Source organism: Aethina tumida, chromosome 1 (assembly GCF_024364675.1).
Source record: "Aethina tumida isolate Nest 87 chromosome 1, icAetTumi1.1, whole genome shotgun sequence".
In the NCBI taxonomy this organism is placed as follows: domain Eukaryota; kingdom Metazoa; phylum Arthropoda; class Insecta; order Coleoptera; family Nitidulidae; genus Aethina; species Aethina tumida.
This window is the reverse complement of record NC_065435.1, coordinates 1,404,078-1,419,124: the sequence shown is the minus strand read 5'-3', so window position 1 is coordinate 1,419,124 and position 15,047 is coordinate 1,404,078. Positions and strand designations below refer to the sequence as shown.

General features: G+C 29.9%; 1 protein-coding gene across 1 annotated transcript in view; it reads right to left on the bottom strand.

Moving 5' to 3' along the window:
* Positions 1–290: 290 nt before the first annotated feature.
* Positions 291–15,047, bottom strand: part of LOC109600743 (uncharacterized) — a 101,562-nt gene continuing 86,805 nt past the window's right edge. Inside the window, exons 7-8 of the mRNA XM_049961657.1 lie at positions 659–764; positions 291–450 (exon numbers count right to left, since the gene is read on the bottom strand). Of these exons, the coding sequence (XP_049817614.1) occupies positions 291–450; positions 659–764 (266 nt within the window). The remainder of the gene's footprint in view (positions 451–658; positions 765–15,047) is intronic.

The following is a 15,047-nucleotide window of genomic DNA, read 5'->3' as shown; positions in this document are numbered from 1 at the left end:
TTAAATTCCACATAACTTTATTGAGGCCATAAAATAACGAATAAATTATTACCCGGCTTCATCCATCCGCAAGATTATGTTTGTTGAATATGTTGAATATGTTGAATGAATAACCCGGCGTTGATTGAATTAAAAGTGTCTCTTCAAAATGACGTTTCTGTATATAAGTTGATTGAATAAATCCGTCGGCCTGTTAAAGTAAATTGGATGGGATCGAAATAATTCATTAAAGCTCGGACCAATTGATTTGTTAGTCGTTCAAAGAAACCACTGGCCTTTTTACGCCCATTTTACCTATAATATTTGGGGACCGCTTTTGCCACTGCCTTTCCCCTTTTGTAAATAAACACGTCCTCCAAACCGTTCTCCTTGCGATTTGTGACTGTTAAACCGTTTCGAAACATCGAACTAATTCCCATATCGAACGTGGATATTTTTGAAGCCGCACATCTAAAATATGTAAACACCATTATTATTATTATTATTATTATTATTATTAGTTATATTATTTTTTGTTTAAACGGTAGTCTTTACTTCTTGGTCACATTTCTTGATATGATCACAGGTTAGTGTTACTGTCTGTTAATAAACACCACCACCATTAATAACCCTTGTGATTAAAGTCGATTAATGCATATCGAAGATGGTTACGGGTCACCTGATCTTCAACAGCAGCAGCGAGCCGACGATCGCGAAAATCATCAGCGGCGACTCCTCGCCCCAGGCGACGCCGTTTCCATGATGGACCGCCGCCGGCAGTTCACCTGAAACAATATAATTGAATTGTAAAAAAATTGATTTATTTTTCCGCGTCGCAACAGAGAGGTTGCACAACGTAAATTGCAGATTTATATCGAGAGGTTATTAACTTTATTGCGAACATGCGATGGTGTGCATGTGCCATAGTTTACACATACACGAAAATCTCTGTTATTTCAGCGGCTTCGATTGGGTTAAATTATATTAGTTAAGTGAGGCGAGATGATAATTTACGGTGTTCTGTTACTGTTCTGTTTGCATATTTTACTAAAGTAATATTTTATAATTATTATGACGATTTTATATATTGTATTATTACTAAATGTATACTCAGACACATAGAAAACAGAACACATACAGTAGTGGTCATAATTATAGGAATTGGATGCCAGAATATTTTTTCTGTTATTGTTTTATGTACCAGGCAACAAAACAATCTAATTTTATTCTTTAAAATACAATAAAGAGAGAAAAAAAAAAATGAATTATCTAATGTATGTGTATCTAATGAATTGTGATATATGGATAATAAGGCATTCCAGAATGTTTATTATTGTTTATAATAACATTACATTTGACGCTGATGTTTTAATAAACAATCGCGTATTGTTTAAATAAATAAAATATAAAAGTATGACACTTGACTAGTTGTGAAGACAGTAAAAGAAAAGTAGAAGGAAGATAGTGAAGACAGAAGACGATGGTACTCGTCTTCTGTCTTCACACAGTAGGTACGATCATGTAGGGGTTAGCATCATCCCCATTCTTAAAGATTGTCTTATTATAATTATTATTATTTGTTTTCTATTTGTAATTATTTGCTAATAAAGTTTTTGTATGGAATCTGTGTTTATCAGAGCTGCTCCAATAAAATCACAGGTGTAACAGAATTTATTTCTTCCGATCAACTAAAGCCTGCGATATATCTGACAATATATTCGTTAAACAAAAATATATTAAAGACTTTGTTTTTTTGAATTTATTTCTTTTGATCAATTAAAGTCTGAAATGAAGTGTGAAAAGTATCTGACAATAACAAATATACTGAAACTAATTCTTTTCTTTATCATTTGAAAGAATTCTTTTGTAATATTTTTTAGGGTAAATAATTGGAAAAGTAAAGTATGAAATAAAATTCAAAAAATATCTCATATTATCAGACATTCAACAGAAGTCTTCCATAATATTTTTATACCAAATATTTAAAAAAAATGATAAAGTTACGTTTTGTGAAAAAAGTTTTCATTAAACAAAAATATATTAAAGACTTTTATTTAAGGAATTTGCTTATTCTGATCAATTAGAGCCATAAACAAAATGTGAAAAATATTTGTCAATATCAAATACACTGAAAGCATTTCTTTTCTTTATCATCATCAGAGATGTCTTCTATAATATTTTTTGTGATCAATAATTGGAAAAAAAATTGATTACGATATTTTTTGAAAAAAAAAAAAATAGTTTTTCATTTAACAATTATATGCTGAGGACTTTATTTTAATGTATTTATTTTTTCTAATGAAGTAAAGCTTTGGGATATAAAATAAAATGATATGTGTCAGAAGGCATTGTGGAGAAAGATGAAATCCCCAATTTTTTTGTCCCATTTACTGCTTAATTTTGGGCCCTCCAAAATCCAGTTCTCGAAAGAAATAATGTCCAACTTTATATTTTGGATTATCGCGAAGGTCCAGTTTAAATAAAAATATTACTGCTCAATATAGTCAATATGTTTGCCATTTCAAATTATTTTTCTAAAATCGGAGCACCGAATCTATGTGTTTAATTTTGCATGTCACTCAGTGCAGATACACATTTCGACTGCACTTAAAATATTATATTTTTACATTAATATATTTCAGGATGTAAATTTGTACATATGTAACCGAGAATGAAAATGTAATCTGAATATTTAGCCCGAAGATTCAAATACAAAATTTAACACGCATACATAAATAAAATTACACGAAAACGAAATTAAAAATTTAAAAATGTTTGTAAAATTTTAATAGCGTTTAGTGCCTGTTTGGCTATTTTATTAAACATTGTTATTGGATATTTTCAGTCGGGTTAAATAGAACGATGTAAAACCGTTGTATTTTGAGTAAATATACAGTAAATACTATTTGAACGTGATATTTATACACATGTTGAAGATTAAACGGGTAAATCGTTGTTGGTGTTAAAAAAAATTTCATTTGCAAGCCTCGCCTCATATCTTATGGTATATTTTGTATTTTACTGTTCTATGAACCTAATAATAATATTCTTTATTGCTGCACTAAAAATGTAATATTTTTTATGAAGTCTGTATATCTGTGTTATAAAACATGTCTGAGATTTTCCTCTGTAGACGTTTTTTAAAAGATTTATGTGACAAATTTCGTTTGGACCAATAAAATAAAATAAGCATGGTCCCCATACTAACACGAACAAGGCAGAGAAATATAGAAAAATTACAATGGCCAGTTATACAGCGTGCAGAGAAAACGAATCCTGTTTATATATTTTTTTCGCCAACCACTGTCAACGTATTTCATGACAAAGGTTACAGATCCAAACAAATGTATCGGTGCTTTTAATAAAATACATCTCTACGATGTCTATGATTGATAAATAAACGTTCCACCCCTGATCATTTATCATGCCATCTGTTTTGGGAATATAAAACGTATAAATTTTTTAACAATACCGACGCCGAAATTATCAGTTTTAATGGTTAAAAACTATTTCGGTCGGTCGTTTCGGAGTAAAGTTTTCGGTGAATTTTAGTTAAAAATTTAAGCGGAACTTTTTAATTTAATTATTTATCGTGACTTAAGTCCTAAATGGAAATTGTCCGTATTTACGAAAAACTTTCCTTTGAATTATAAATAAATCGCAAATCAATCAAATGGTTAAATTTAGTCGATTACTAATACATAATTGATAAAGCCTTTTTTTAAAACGAAGTTGTGCAGTCTGATTGTGTCACGTAAATTGGGAACTATTTATTGACAGAGTGTATCAAAAGATAACGTCCAAGTCCGAACAAATACATCAATGGCACACTTTTATCTCACTATTACCGCAAAAAAATTGATATTTTAGTTGTAACTTTTGGGGTAAAAAACGATGGTACATAAAGCTTTACCAACCGACCGAAACGCTAACAATCTTTTGTTGCATGCAAACGGAGTTCGGAACAAAAAAATAAATGACAAACCTATGATATTTCAGTTTATGTTCGAGTATTATCTCGTACGAAACCGTAATTTGATTTTTAACATTCATCAATTCCGATTCATCTTTTGCCTCGAAAAAAATTGATATATATTACTCATAAATTTCGATGTATTCGCCATTTTTTGATAAATCTAAAAATCTAAAAATTGTGAGTAATTTGGACAACCTCTAAATCTATTGTAATAAAATTTTATTCATTTGCTAGTATATTCTAATGGTGTTATTGTTTTTACAGTTTGCAATTCTTGAGAGTTTATGTTCTGATCTCATCATCAACAAAGCAATAAGTGATTTGATTTTTAAAATTCATCCATGAGTAGTTTCTTAATTTTGTTAAAAATTCCAATTTTTGCCATAATTTCCTTCAAATAAATATTATTTATTATATTTTTATTAATTGGTTTTAGTGTATTTGCTATTTTTGGAACCCGTAGTTTAGAAAATATAATGAATTTGCCAAATATGAAATTTGTTCTAATAAAACTTGATTTGATTTTTATGTGACTATTTTTGTGATGTCATTGTTTTTACTGTTTGCAATTTCAGTAAAGTTATGAATTTCCAATGTATGTTAAGATCTTATTATAAAAAAAGCAGTAAACGATTTGATTTTTAGAATTCATCAATTCTGACTTATTTCTTGTTTTAATAAATTCTAATTTTTGCTATAATTACCATCAGGTATTTTTTTATTAAATTAATATTAATCGATTTTGTCCATATCTTTTTTTTTAAATAACGTAGTTAATTGTCCAAATTTGAAGTTTATTGTAATAAAAGTTTATTCAGTTGTTTTTCATATAACATATTTTAATGGGTTGCTGAAGATGATTTGATTTTTATAATTCATATATGTTAACGTATTTCTTCTTATTTCAAAAAATTCTAAAATTTGCCAAAATAGAAGAAAAGTAAATATGAATTGGTTTTCTCGCATCCACCATTTTTGAAACCGAAATTTGAAATTTATTGTAATAACATTTTATTCATTTGCAATTTATATTATTATCATACACATTTTTCTGATATCACAAAATATCAGAAGAATTATTTTTTATTTATTAAAGTTTCCTAATTGTCCTAAAAAAATTAAATTATATTAATAAATATTTACGCCTTCGCCATTTTTAACAATTTGTTTTAGAATTTATAAAGTGTTGGACAATGTTGAAACTCATTGTTTTAAAATTTTATTCACACCCTTTTTTGTAACAAATTTTAATGGCGTCATTGTTTTTTATTTTTGCAGTTTCACAAAAGCATTTTTTCATGAAAAATTAAAATTTTGATGTCAAGAATAATTGTATTTAATTTTTGGCCCGTAACAGATCGTTGATATTCAAACGGTGCACCTTTATTGCACCAAAATAAAATTAACATATAAATGAAGCAGTTAAAACGAATAAATCTGTTACGAGTTTATACGTTATTAAGCAATAATAATGCAATATTTCTTGTTGTAAAAGTAGCGCCGTTACTAATTTGTTGTTACAATAATGAATAATTGAAATTCATTGTCTGCACCTTTATGGTCCCCAAATAAAATTATCATGTAAATTGTAACATTTAGAGGGAATAAAACTATTGTTAATCTATATATTGTAAGTAATTATGGTGCTCTTAATACAATTGGTTTATATAATTACAGCAATTAATATCAAAATTGTAAGGGCAAATTAACAATAATATGAAACAATAAAATTGTTCCACATATCGGTGATTGTAACAAAACTATTTGAAATAAATCATTTATTACAGTATTGACCGCGGAATTATAATGAGTACACCGTTAATCAAGCAAGAAATCACTACATACCATCATTTAATTCTTGTCACATGACAAATTATATAAACCATGTTTGTGCTCCATTATTTGTACAAACATTAGTCCAATTTAATGAACAGCTTATTTGTAAATTGTAACAGATTAAACATGAACAAGAAAAACTAGGTTGAGCGTAATTAAGTCTCATAAAAGTTGTGTCATATATAATTTCAGTCCGGCCAAGTCCGGGATCCGTTTTGAAAGGGCCAAAACGTAACTATTTACAAAAGAACAAGACGTATAATATTAGCATAACGTATTACACAATCTGACATAAAATAACTCCACGGTTTAGAATATGAATACGTTTTGAGCAAGTTTCTGTTATACAACCAAAGTTAGATGACCGAAATGCCAAATTTAGTTTACAGGTACGAACGGACTAAAGCAGCGTGTTAATTTTTCATTAAAGAACATGTTTCTCCCCCACAGTCGTGCCCGAAACTTTCCCGTTTACTTAGCGGGGGACGAGTTAAAACTTGCACGTTAGTCCGGAGTAAAAATCATAGTTTATGGAGTTCGAATCGATGGTGGGAGATGGAGCAATTATCTGGTGCGAACTGGAGCATGAGATGCTCTTGCTTATTTACACATCGGTCTGGGGAATATCAGACTTTGGAGAATTTGGTTGACATATAGCGTACTTAAATGGTGGGACGTATTTATAAAAGAGCAAAAACTCTGGTAATTTATTTCGTTTTCTAAATTACTTGAAAACTTTCTGCAATAGAGGATGTTTCCGCCCTAATAGGTACGTCACTGAAGTTTGTTCTAAAGGGGTTAACACTAACATCATACTCTTATATAAGGAATTTGAAGTGCTGGCTATATTCCAGGTTCCCAATTAAATAACGGGCTACACTCGAGTAGATTGGCTCTAAAGGGGCCACAAGGAGATATGAATATACAGCGGTCATTTTCCTACCTATAATCCGCCGCCCCAGACCTATATTAACCATGCATAAGACTGCGTAAATGATACGCACCTCCTTAACATTCCCTCCAATTAACATAATTCCCCTCTTCTTCTGCTTCTTCCCTTCCCCAACTGCTCCGCTCTGTCCCACTCTTCCAGTTATTAATACGGGGCTAATGTTGTTTAGGTATTTTTTTATTGTGGGGGAAGCAATAGGAAAACACACGTAGGCGCCGAAAACGGTCGCACAAACCATAAACCTAATTACCCGGACCGAATTTATTCACTGCATCGATCCGACTTTGACTCCAATCGTCAAAGGGAAAAGCACTCATAAATGTTGCAGGTTAAAACGAAACTATTTTAATGTATTCAGAAAATGTAAATCGACATTAAGAAATTGCTGCAACTTGTTCCATTTAAACATCGTGGCAAAAGGAACGTGCGTAAATTTAAAATTGAACCCAGTCACTGTTGGTTTCCTTTTTGAAAATCCATTCACTCACCAGGCTCAATACGTCGATTCTTGAATACGCAATTTAATGGCTTTTTCCTTTTAGTATTTACTAAATTGCTTCTTCATCGACTTCACAACGCGAGTAACGCAAAATTATTTTATCAATATTTTAATACGGCATTTCCAAATTATCTTGGGGCGGGGGAGGCATGACGAAATGTTAATGAAAATTTAATTCGATTGCTGACTGCGTTACATTGCCGTTCTGTAAATATTAAATGCGAAATAAAATATTGTCTTCGTGTAATTATACATGTTGTTCAAGTCCAAATTTTTACATTTATTAAATAATTTGTTAAACTTTTTATTCTGAAAATTTATTCTATTTTAATTATTAACTTAAAATATTTCTAATACAGTTAATTTTTTATGTAATATTTATTTGTTTCTTATTCAATACAAATAAATGTTCAGAATTGTTGTTAAACATTTCTTATTGTGAGAGTGGTTAAACATAAATATTATTATGTTAATTTATAATCTATTATTTTTAAGTTTTTATAATACATTTATTTTTTAGTGTAATTTAATACAAATAAACTTAAATATTAATTTTATCTCGTTCAAATTTTAAAAAAAAAATCACTAATTCATCAAATTTATGAAATTCAATGATTTAAAAATAATGATGAACAAGCTCAGTTAAATAATTGTTAACCTTTTATTCTGAAAGTTTGCAGCTCATATATTCATATTAATTATTATTATAAATTAATACGAATTATTAAATATCGATTAGTTAGTTAGTTAATTACTTTCAATTTTTCTTGATATATTTATTTATGTTAGTATAATAAAATTCAAATAAATTTATATATATTATTCTTTTTGTTGTTTAAATATAAATATTAATTATTGATATAATTTAAAAATACGAATTATTAAATACTTTATAAAAAGATATGAATTAATTATTATTGGTGTAATTTCATTTAAATAAATTTACACATTTATTTTTTCCTTGTTCATAACATTTTTATCAAATAAAAAATTTATCAGATCTGCTAAATACAATATATTAAAATCATTAATCATTTACAAATAAAATAAAATGAAGAAACTAGAAAGACACCGAGAAATTGCTAATTATGCATTAATTATTGGAGCAGAAACTTTAATATTGCAGCCAAGATTGTTATTTTTAACTTGAAAGGATAGTGAAAAGATATTCTTAAATTATCCGGACTGAAAATTGTATTGAGCCGAAAGCTAAAATCAGAATTAATTAATTAAATACATAATTGATTAAAGCTTTACTTGATATAAAGCTTTCCAGTTTCTATTGCCGACGAAAACACACTGATATAATTAAACAAAAGCTTTGAACTTCTCAAGGAAATAATTTCCCTGTAATGAGGACATTTTGAAGGGCGTCACCTTTCTATGCAAAGAAAGGCCCATTTTTAATAGGAGGAAAAGGGAAAAAACTTAAATTATTAATGTTATTAATAATTTTAGTTTCAGAATTTAAATAACATTATAATTTGATATAAATTCATATTTCTTTAAAATTTCTTTAGGAATTCTTCATTATGTTAAAAATCCTTTTAGCATCTCACTAATTGTTTATATTCGCTATTTTATAAATTACCAATCCAATAACTTGGATATTTTATAATATATTTTAGTGATATACTTATCATGATTTTTTTATGTATTTGTAGTTTTTATGATTTTGTTGATTAAACAAATTAAAAAAAAAAAAAATATTTTATACCTTTTAATTAAAAATAACGGATACGTCTTTTGGTAGAAATTAACGAAATTAAATGTATACATGTATACAACATATTCGCCATTTCTCAGATACAAGCCTCTACTTTATGTATAACAAATTGAAGTTTATAGATTTATTTAGACGAACGTATTGGACATTGAATATTAATCATAAAATATTTATCAATTGTTATCCAATCGTGTTTCGACCCGATTCCGGGGCGATGCGACAAAAACGACAAATTCCGTGGTCCACTCTGTACAAAGATAAAAAAGTAATAAACGTGGCAATTCAGTTTTGATGATATGACGTCCAATCTACAAACCCCTATTTTATGTTGTTCAATTTTATTGAATAATAAAGAGTAAAAACAAAAAAGTTTCCCTTTTATGCGAGGATAAGGAGGTTTGGGCGGAGCGGAGGAGGAGGAGGAGGTGCGTGCGTGCGGGTGGGGGGGATCGGAAAGGGCATAAGTTAAATTAACGTTATCTTAGCGACGGAAGTAACGGGTGGAAACTGAACACATATGATTCGCCGCGTATTAAACGATCAATGAAGCGACCGGCCACCGCAAAAGCGTCGGACCTCGGACCTACGTCTTAACCACATTTTAGGCCGTTTGATTTATCTGCACGACAAAAGTTGAACTTCATACGGCAATCGCTTTATTAGAGGATATCCGCAGGATCGTTCGAATGGGCCGATAAAGAAAATAGCGGTAAGGGAAGACCGTTAAACCAGACGGTTTTACTTTACCTCTTGTTTGAGGTGTTCCTCAAGGCTAAACAGATATTAAACGCCGGGACCTTTACCAGTCACGACCTTAAAAGGGTCCGTTGCGCTTTTATGGACGCGACCTGCTATTCCTTATTTCATTGTTTTCAACCATGAGATATCGCTTAATTGATGATGTATGCATCAAGTCAAATTATTTCTGGCTTTTACTTAAGCTTCTTTATGCTCCGGTGATTTATTGAGTTTTTATACACGGCCCTCTCATACACGATGGGGATAAAAAGAAAATCCATGATAAATTTCCTCCCTACAGACAAAACGTATTAATATATCTTTACTTCTGTAAAATAAAAAAATACTACATTTTTCTTCAACATTAATTATCTCGCACCTAAATTTACAAGTATATTAGGGGAACCCAAAAGTAATATCGTTGCTGCGCATGTCAATATTTGATTCACATTTATCAGCTCATTGTGACTTGTTCGCTTCTAGTCACAATGAAAAGTTTGTAACTTTTTATTTAATAAATATATTGAAGTGAAATTGTGATCATATAAAACTCAATTATATATTTTATAGAATTTAATCATAGGAGAGAAGTAAGTAAGTGTAACAAAAATGAAAATATGCGTTAACATTCAAATTAATGTAACATTATACAATGTCGAAAATGTCGAAAAGATATCCCTATATTTAATAGTGAATATGCCCTCCTTTACTTCTTCGAAGTTCGGCGCAACGTTGATGCATTGATTGCATCAACTGGCGGATCAAGTCTTGGGGTACATTGTTCCATTCTCTCTGAAGTTGTTGAACGTTATTGGCGGATTCCAGATATCTTGTGCCTCGTCCTAAAATGTCTCAAAGATGCTCTATCGGATTCATATTGGGACTATTGTTGGGCACTTCATAACCCCCAAATTATGCTCTTGAAAGAAATTTTGAACAACTCAATGTGTGATTATAATATTAATTAAAAATAAAGTTTTATTAAAAATTTATTCGTTTGAATTTAATGTAACAAACCGTTTCCTGTCCCCGCTTATGTTTTCACGTTGGTCGAAATTTAAGAACGACAGTGAACAACGTAGGCAACGGAAGCATTAAATGAATTGGTTAGCCGTAAAACTGTTAGTTCAGATTTTAGATAACATTTAAATTGGGGTTGTGTCACTGACTTTGCACCTTCAACATAAAATATCGTTCGTTCCAAATGTCCCCGCATTTTTTATTCCGCAAACCCTTTCCAGCCGTTTTACTTACACCACACACACCCCGCCCCCCTCCGCCTGCTTCCTTTCGGCGATTTAAAGAAAACAGTTATAATTTATGAAATTTTCGTCCTGTGTGGGGTTAAGGATTAGCCAGGAAAAAAAAACGAGCGAGTAAAAAAAAAGAAGTGAGTCGGAAAGCGTTTAGCCGTGCATTTTTATGAGGTCGATTGCGGTCGGCTTCGGAATCGTTTGCAGCATATTTCCACGGTTAGATATGGCGATGGCGGCGGTTCGTATATTTATTACCGGAGTAGGGTCAACATGTACGGACAATTTTCAGACATCCGTTGCGGAAGTAGCAAGCCATAATAACACACCACCATTGAAATACCGGCTAATAGCATGTAATCATACGGTTAAATGACTACACGTTTGTTATGCAGATACGACCGACTATAGATTGCCGCCGCCCTTAATAAAATGAGACATTGCATCGCATCTAGTTTTGTTTTGTTTCGAGTGCTTACGTACGCCGATATTCCGGGGATTTCTGCCTAATACACGGACACTGCTTCCAATTATACTTCATCACCGCCTATCTCACTGTTCGGCAACGTTTATTTGTTTAGGCCGAATTGACGGAAACGCACCCGCAAATATCCGGCCACCCGCGAACATGTACGCATCAAAAAATACTGTACAAACTAACATTTTTCATTAGAAAAACGCTTACATTAAAGATTTGTAACCTCAACTCATTTTCTTTGTTGAGTAAGTCTCCTAGTTTTCTTTCTTATGTTGTAAATTTGTAAAATTAATCTATTTTCATGTTTTTCTGTTGTATAAGTCACAGAATTAAAATATATTAAATAACATTGTCAATAGATTTACTTATTTTTGTTACAACTCCACTATACTTTTATGAACGAATTTCTAATTACAGCGTTAACATTTTTTATGGTTACACTTTTTAAAAACTTCTCATGTGACTTTTTAATAATGTCACTGCATAAATTTGAATGAAATTTCCTAGTGTATGTTTATGTATTTATGTGTATTTCCCATGTATTACAAAAATGGCGAATGCGATCATTTTTCTGAAAGGAAATAATTAAAATTCTTATATTTTGTTTCTTATGTTAGAAACTTGTAACATTAACCTATTGTTATATGCTTTTCTGTTGTATAATTCACAGAATCAAAATATTTTAATAAAATTGTCTATATTTTCATTTATTTGTGTTACAAATTTGCCATTCATCAAATTCTTCTTTTTACCATGTATTAGAAAAATGCCGAATGCATCCAACTTTTCTAAGACAAAATAATTTTATTTATTAGATTAAAATTATTATATTTATTTTCTTTTTTTAGAAATTTGTAAGCTTGTTATGTTTATGTTTTTCTGCTACATAAATCATTGTTCATCAAGAAACACCTTTGAGTGTTCATATAACAACATAACATGACATACCAATAATTTGAAATAATTTACCTCCACTTATTCATCAAATTTGTTAATGAATAAATTTTTAATTGAATCAACAATTTTTAAATAGTTTCAATTCTTAAAAAAGTACTTTTTGATTTTTTATAATCATATAACTATATAAATTTGAATTAAATTTCCTAGTACATTTTTTAATAATTAATTACTATATATTACAAAAATGGTGGATGCGCATCATTCTCTTCCGATAAATAAATTATAGTTATTATGTCCCACTATATTCCTGTACATTTTGGCAGACTAAACCTAATTTTACAACGTCGTAACATCGAGTTGATTTGACATTTTTGACTTTTGAAAATGTATGAAGATTAATATTTAATATATTTTATATTAAAATAATGACCGCATTCACCATTTTTTAGAATTTAGAATCATTCTATTACAAAAATGGCGAATGCGCCCCACATTTCTGAGGACAATATTAAAATCATAATACTTTGTTTCCTATATTAAAAATATGTAACCTTAAACTATTGTTAAATGCTTTTCTGTCGTATAATTCACAGAATCAAAATATCCACCATTTTTTAAAGAATTTAGAATTATTATTTGATTATATGAAAAAAACTTGATCAATAATAAAATTAATTAATACCCACTGGAAAACTGTGACACACTAGCTTCGAAATTGGGTTGAAGGTATTGGATTACAATTGATAAATACGTTATGGTTAATATTCGATGTTCAATACATTCGACTAAATAAATCCATAAACTTCAATCTGTTATATAAAAGTAGTGGCTCGTATATGTTTTCGAATACCTAGGGAATTCACTTTGAAAGATACTCCAGTCAAAGGCTCTTAAAATGCGAACATAAATATATATTGACCACATCAAACGGAATGTTTGTTTAGAAATTTATCGGTTCATTATACTTTATTGGGATCGAAGGTTAAAAAACCAATTTTACAATTTTCACAATCAACCGCAACAACCGTTTTTACAAACTAATTTTTTCAGTTTTCCTGTAACCAAACAGAGAAATTAAAATCACGTGGTGCCACGTGTGTGCACATATCTGTGGTGCGTTGTGGTTTCGAAAAGTTCAATAAAATCTCCGTGTTAATTTAACTCTCGAGTGTGCACTGTTCCCCCAACAACTTCTTTCTAAGTCGTCGCGATAATTACATCATTTTCAAGTGTCGCTTTAATAAACATACTCCGATTTCAAGTTTCTCCAAGTTTCGTAATTGTATCGGAGCAAAGTTTGAACTTATTTTTAATTTTGCCACAGCATTAATGAAAATAATTAAAATTGTGTGTGTGTGTGTGTGTGTGTGTGAGAGAGAGAGAGAGAGAGAGAGAGAGAGAGACAGATGCGAATTTCTCGTGTCGCGTCAAACAATGTAAATGATTTCCTTCTCGAGACGTGGAAGATGTGAAAGAAAACAACGAGCACAACACAATATTTTATACACGAATCATTAGAGGGGCAAAAGGTAAAATTGCTTGGCGGAAATTAGCCAAATAAACGGGCTGAATTTTAACTAGGATAAAAACGCTGTTGAAGCTTCCACTACATTTTACGAAGTTTTCAAACTTTCCGATAGTAATTAATTAGTCCGGTTAGTTCATAAAGCAAATAAAAATTACAGGTGAAATATAAGTGATTTCGCGGCGAAGAACTTTTACAATTTTTATGTGGAATTTAAATAAATAACAATAAAATCGACCTTTAATTAAAAATTTAATCAGCCACAACAATAACCGGGAAACTGTTGTAACTGAATTTGTTTTGCAAATGCAATAAAATCACAATGGTTATTTTAATGAATATTATACAATTGTGTGTGAATAAATATTAAAAAAACCTCTACACAAAACAACTATATAACTAAAATCAAATCAGCTACAAGTTCAAAACTCACGAATGACGTAGCAGATACAAATTCCGCTGATATTTTAAAAGTGGGTGTAAGAATACGGGTACAAAAAAAAACGCAATATAGAAATGATAAAAAAGGTTTGATAAAAGCGAATATGTTTACATCTGTCATTTTAATAAATTGATGTAGTATATTGTATGAATGCTGTGTCGTTCCTAGATTATCGATGAATGAAAGATTAAGAATACACATTATGTGCATAAATTGATGACGGTTTCGGGATTTATGGAGGCGGTTTAACCGAACCAAATACGTCTTAATTTATGTGTTTAAAAAAAAAAAGAAACAGGTCATGGTTTCTCTCGTGCGTTTCCACATTATTTTTCCCGATTTGTTATGTATTATTCAGGAAGTACAAGGGGAATAAGTTTGCGTTTCATTTTCAATATACGCAGCGGAGTTCTGGCTTGTTAAATTTTAAAATATTCGTTGAAAATTTCACTTCTAATAAAATTGTATGATTTGGTTAAGTATAAAACAATTTATATTCATGTTGATTACAATTTCTGAAAGTGAACGTGAGGTTTTAGGTTTTAAATCAATTACTTTTTGATTTTAACCACGAATATAATTGAAATAAATAAAATTATAATGAAAACTTAGATTTATAATATACAACAGCAATACAATTATTTATTTTTGCTTATTTTCATTTATTTTTGTTTGCTATTTATTTGTAAATAATTTATTAACAAGAAATTTTCTGTTGTTATTAATATTATGATCGAAATTAT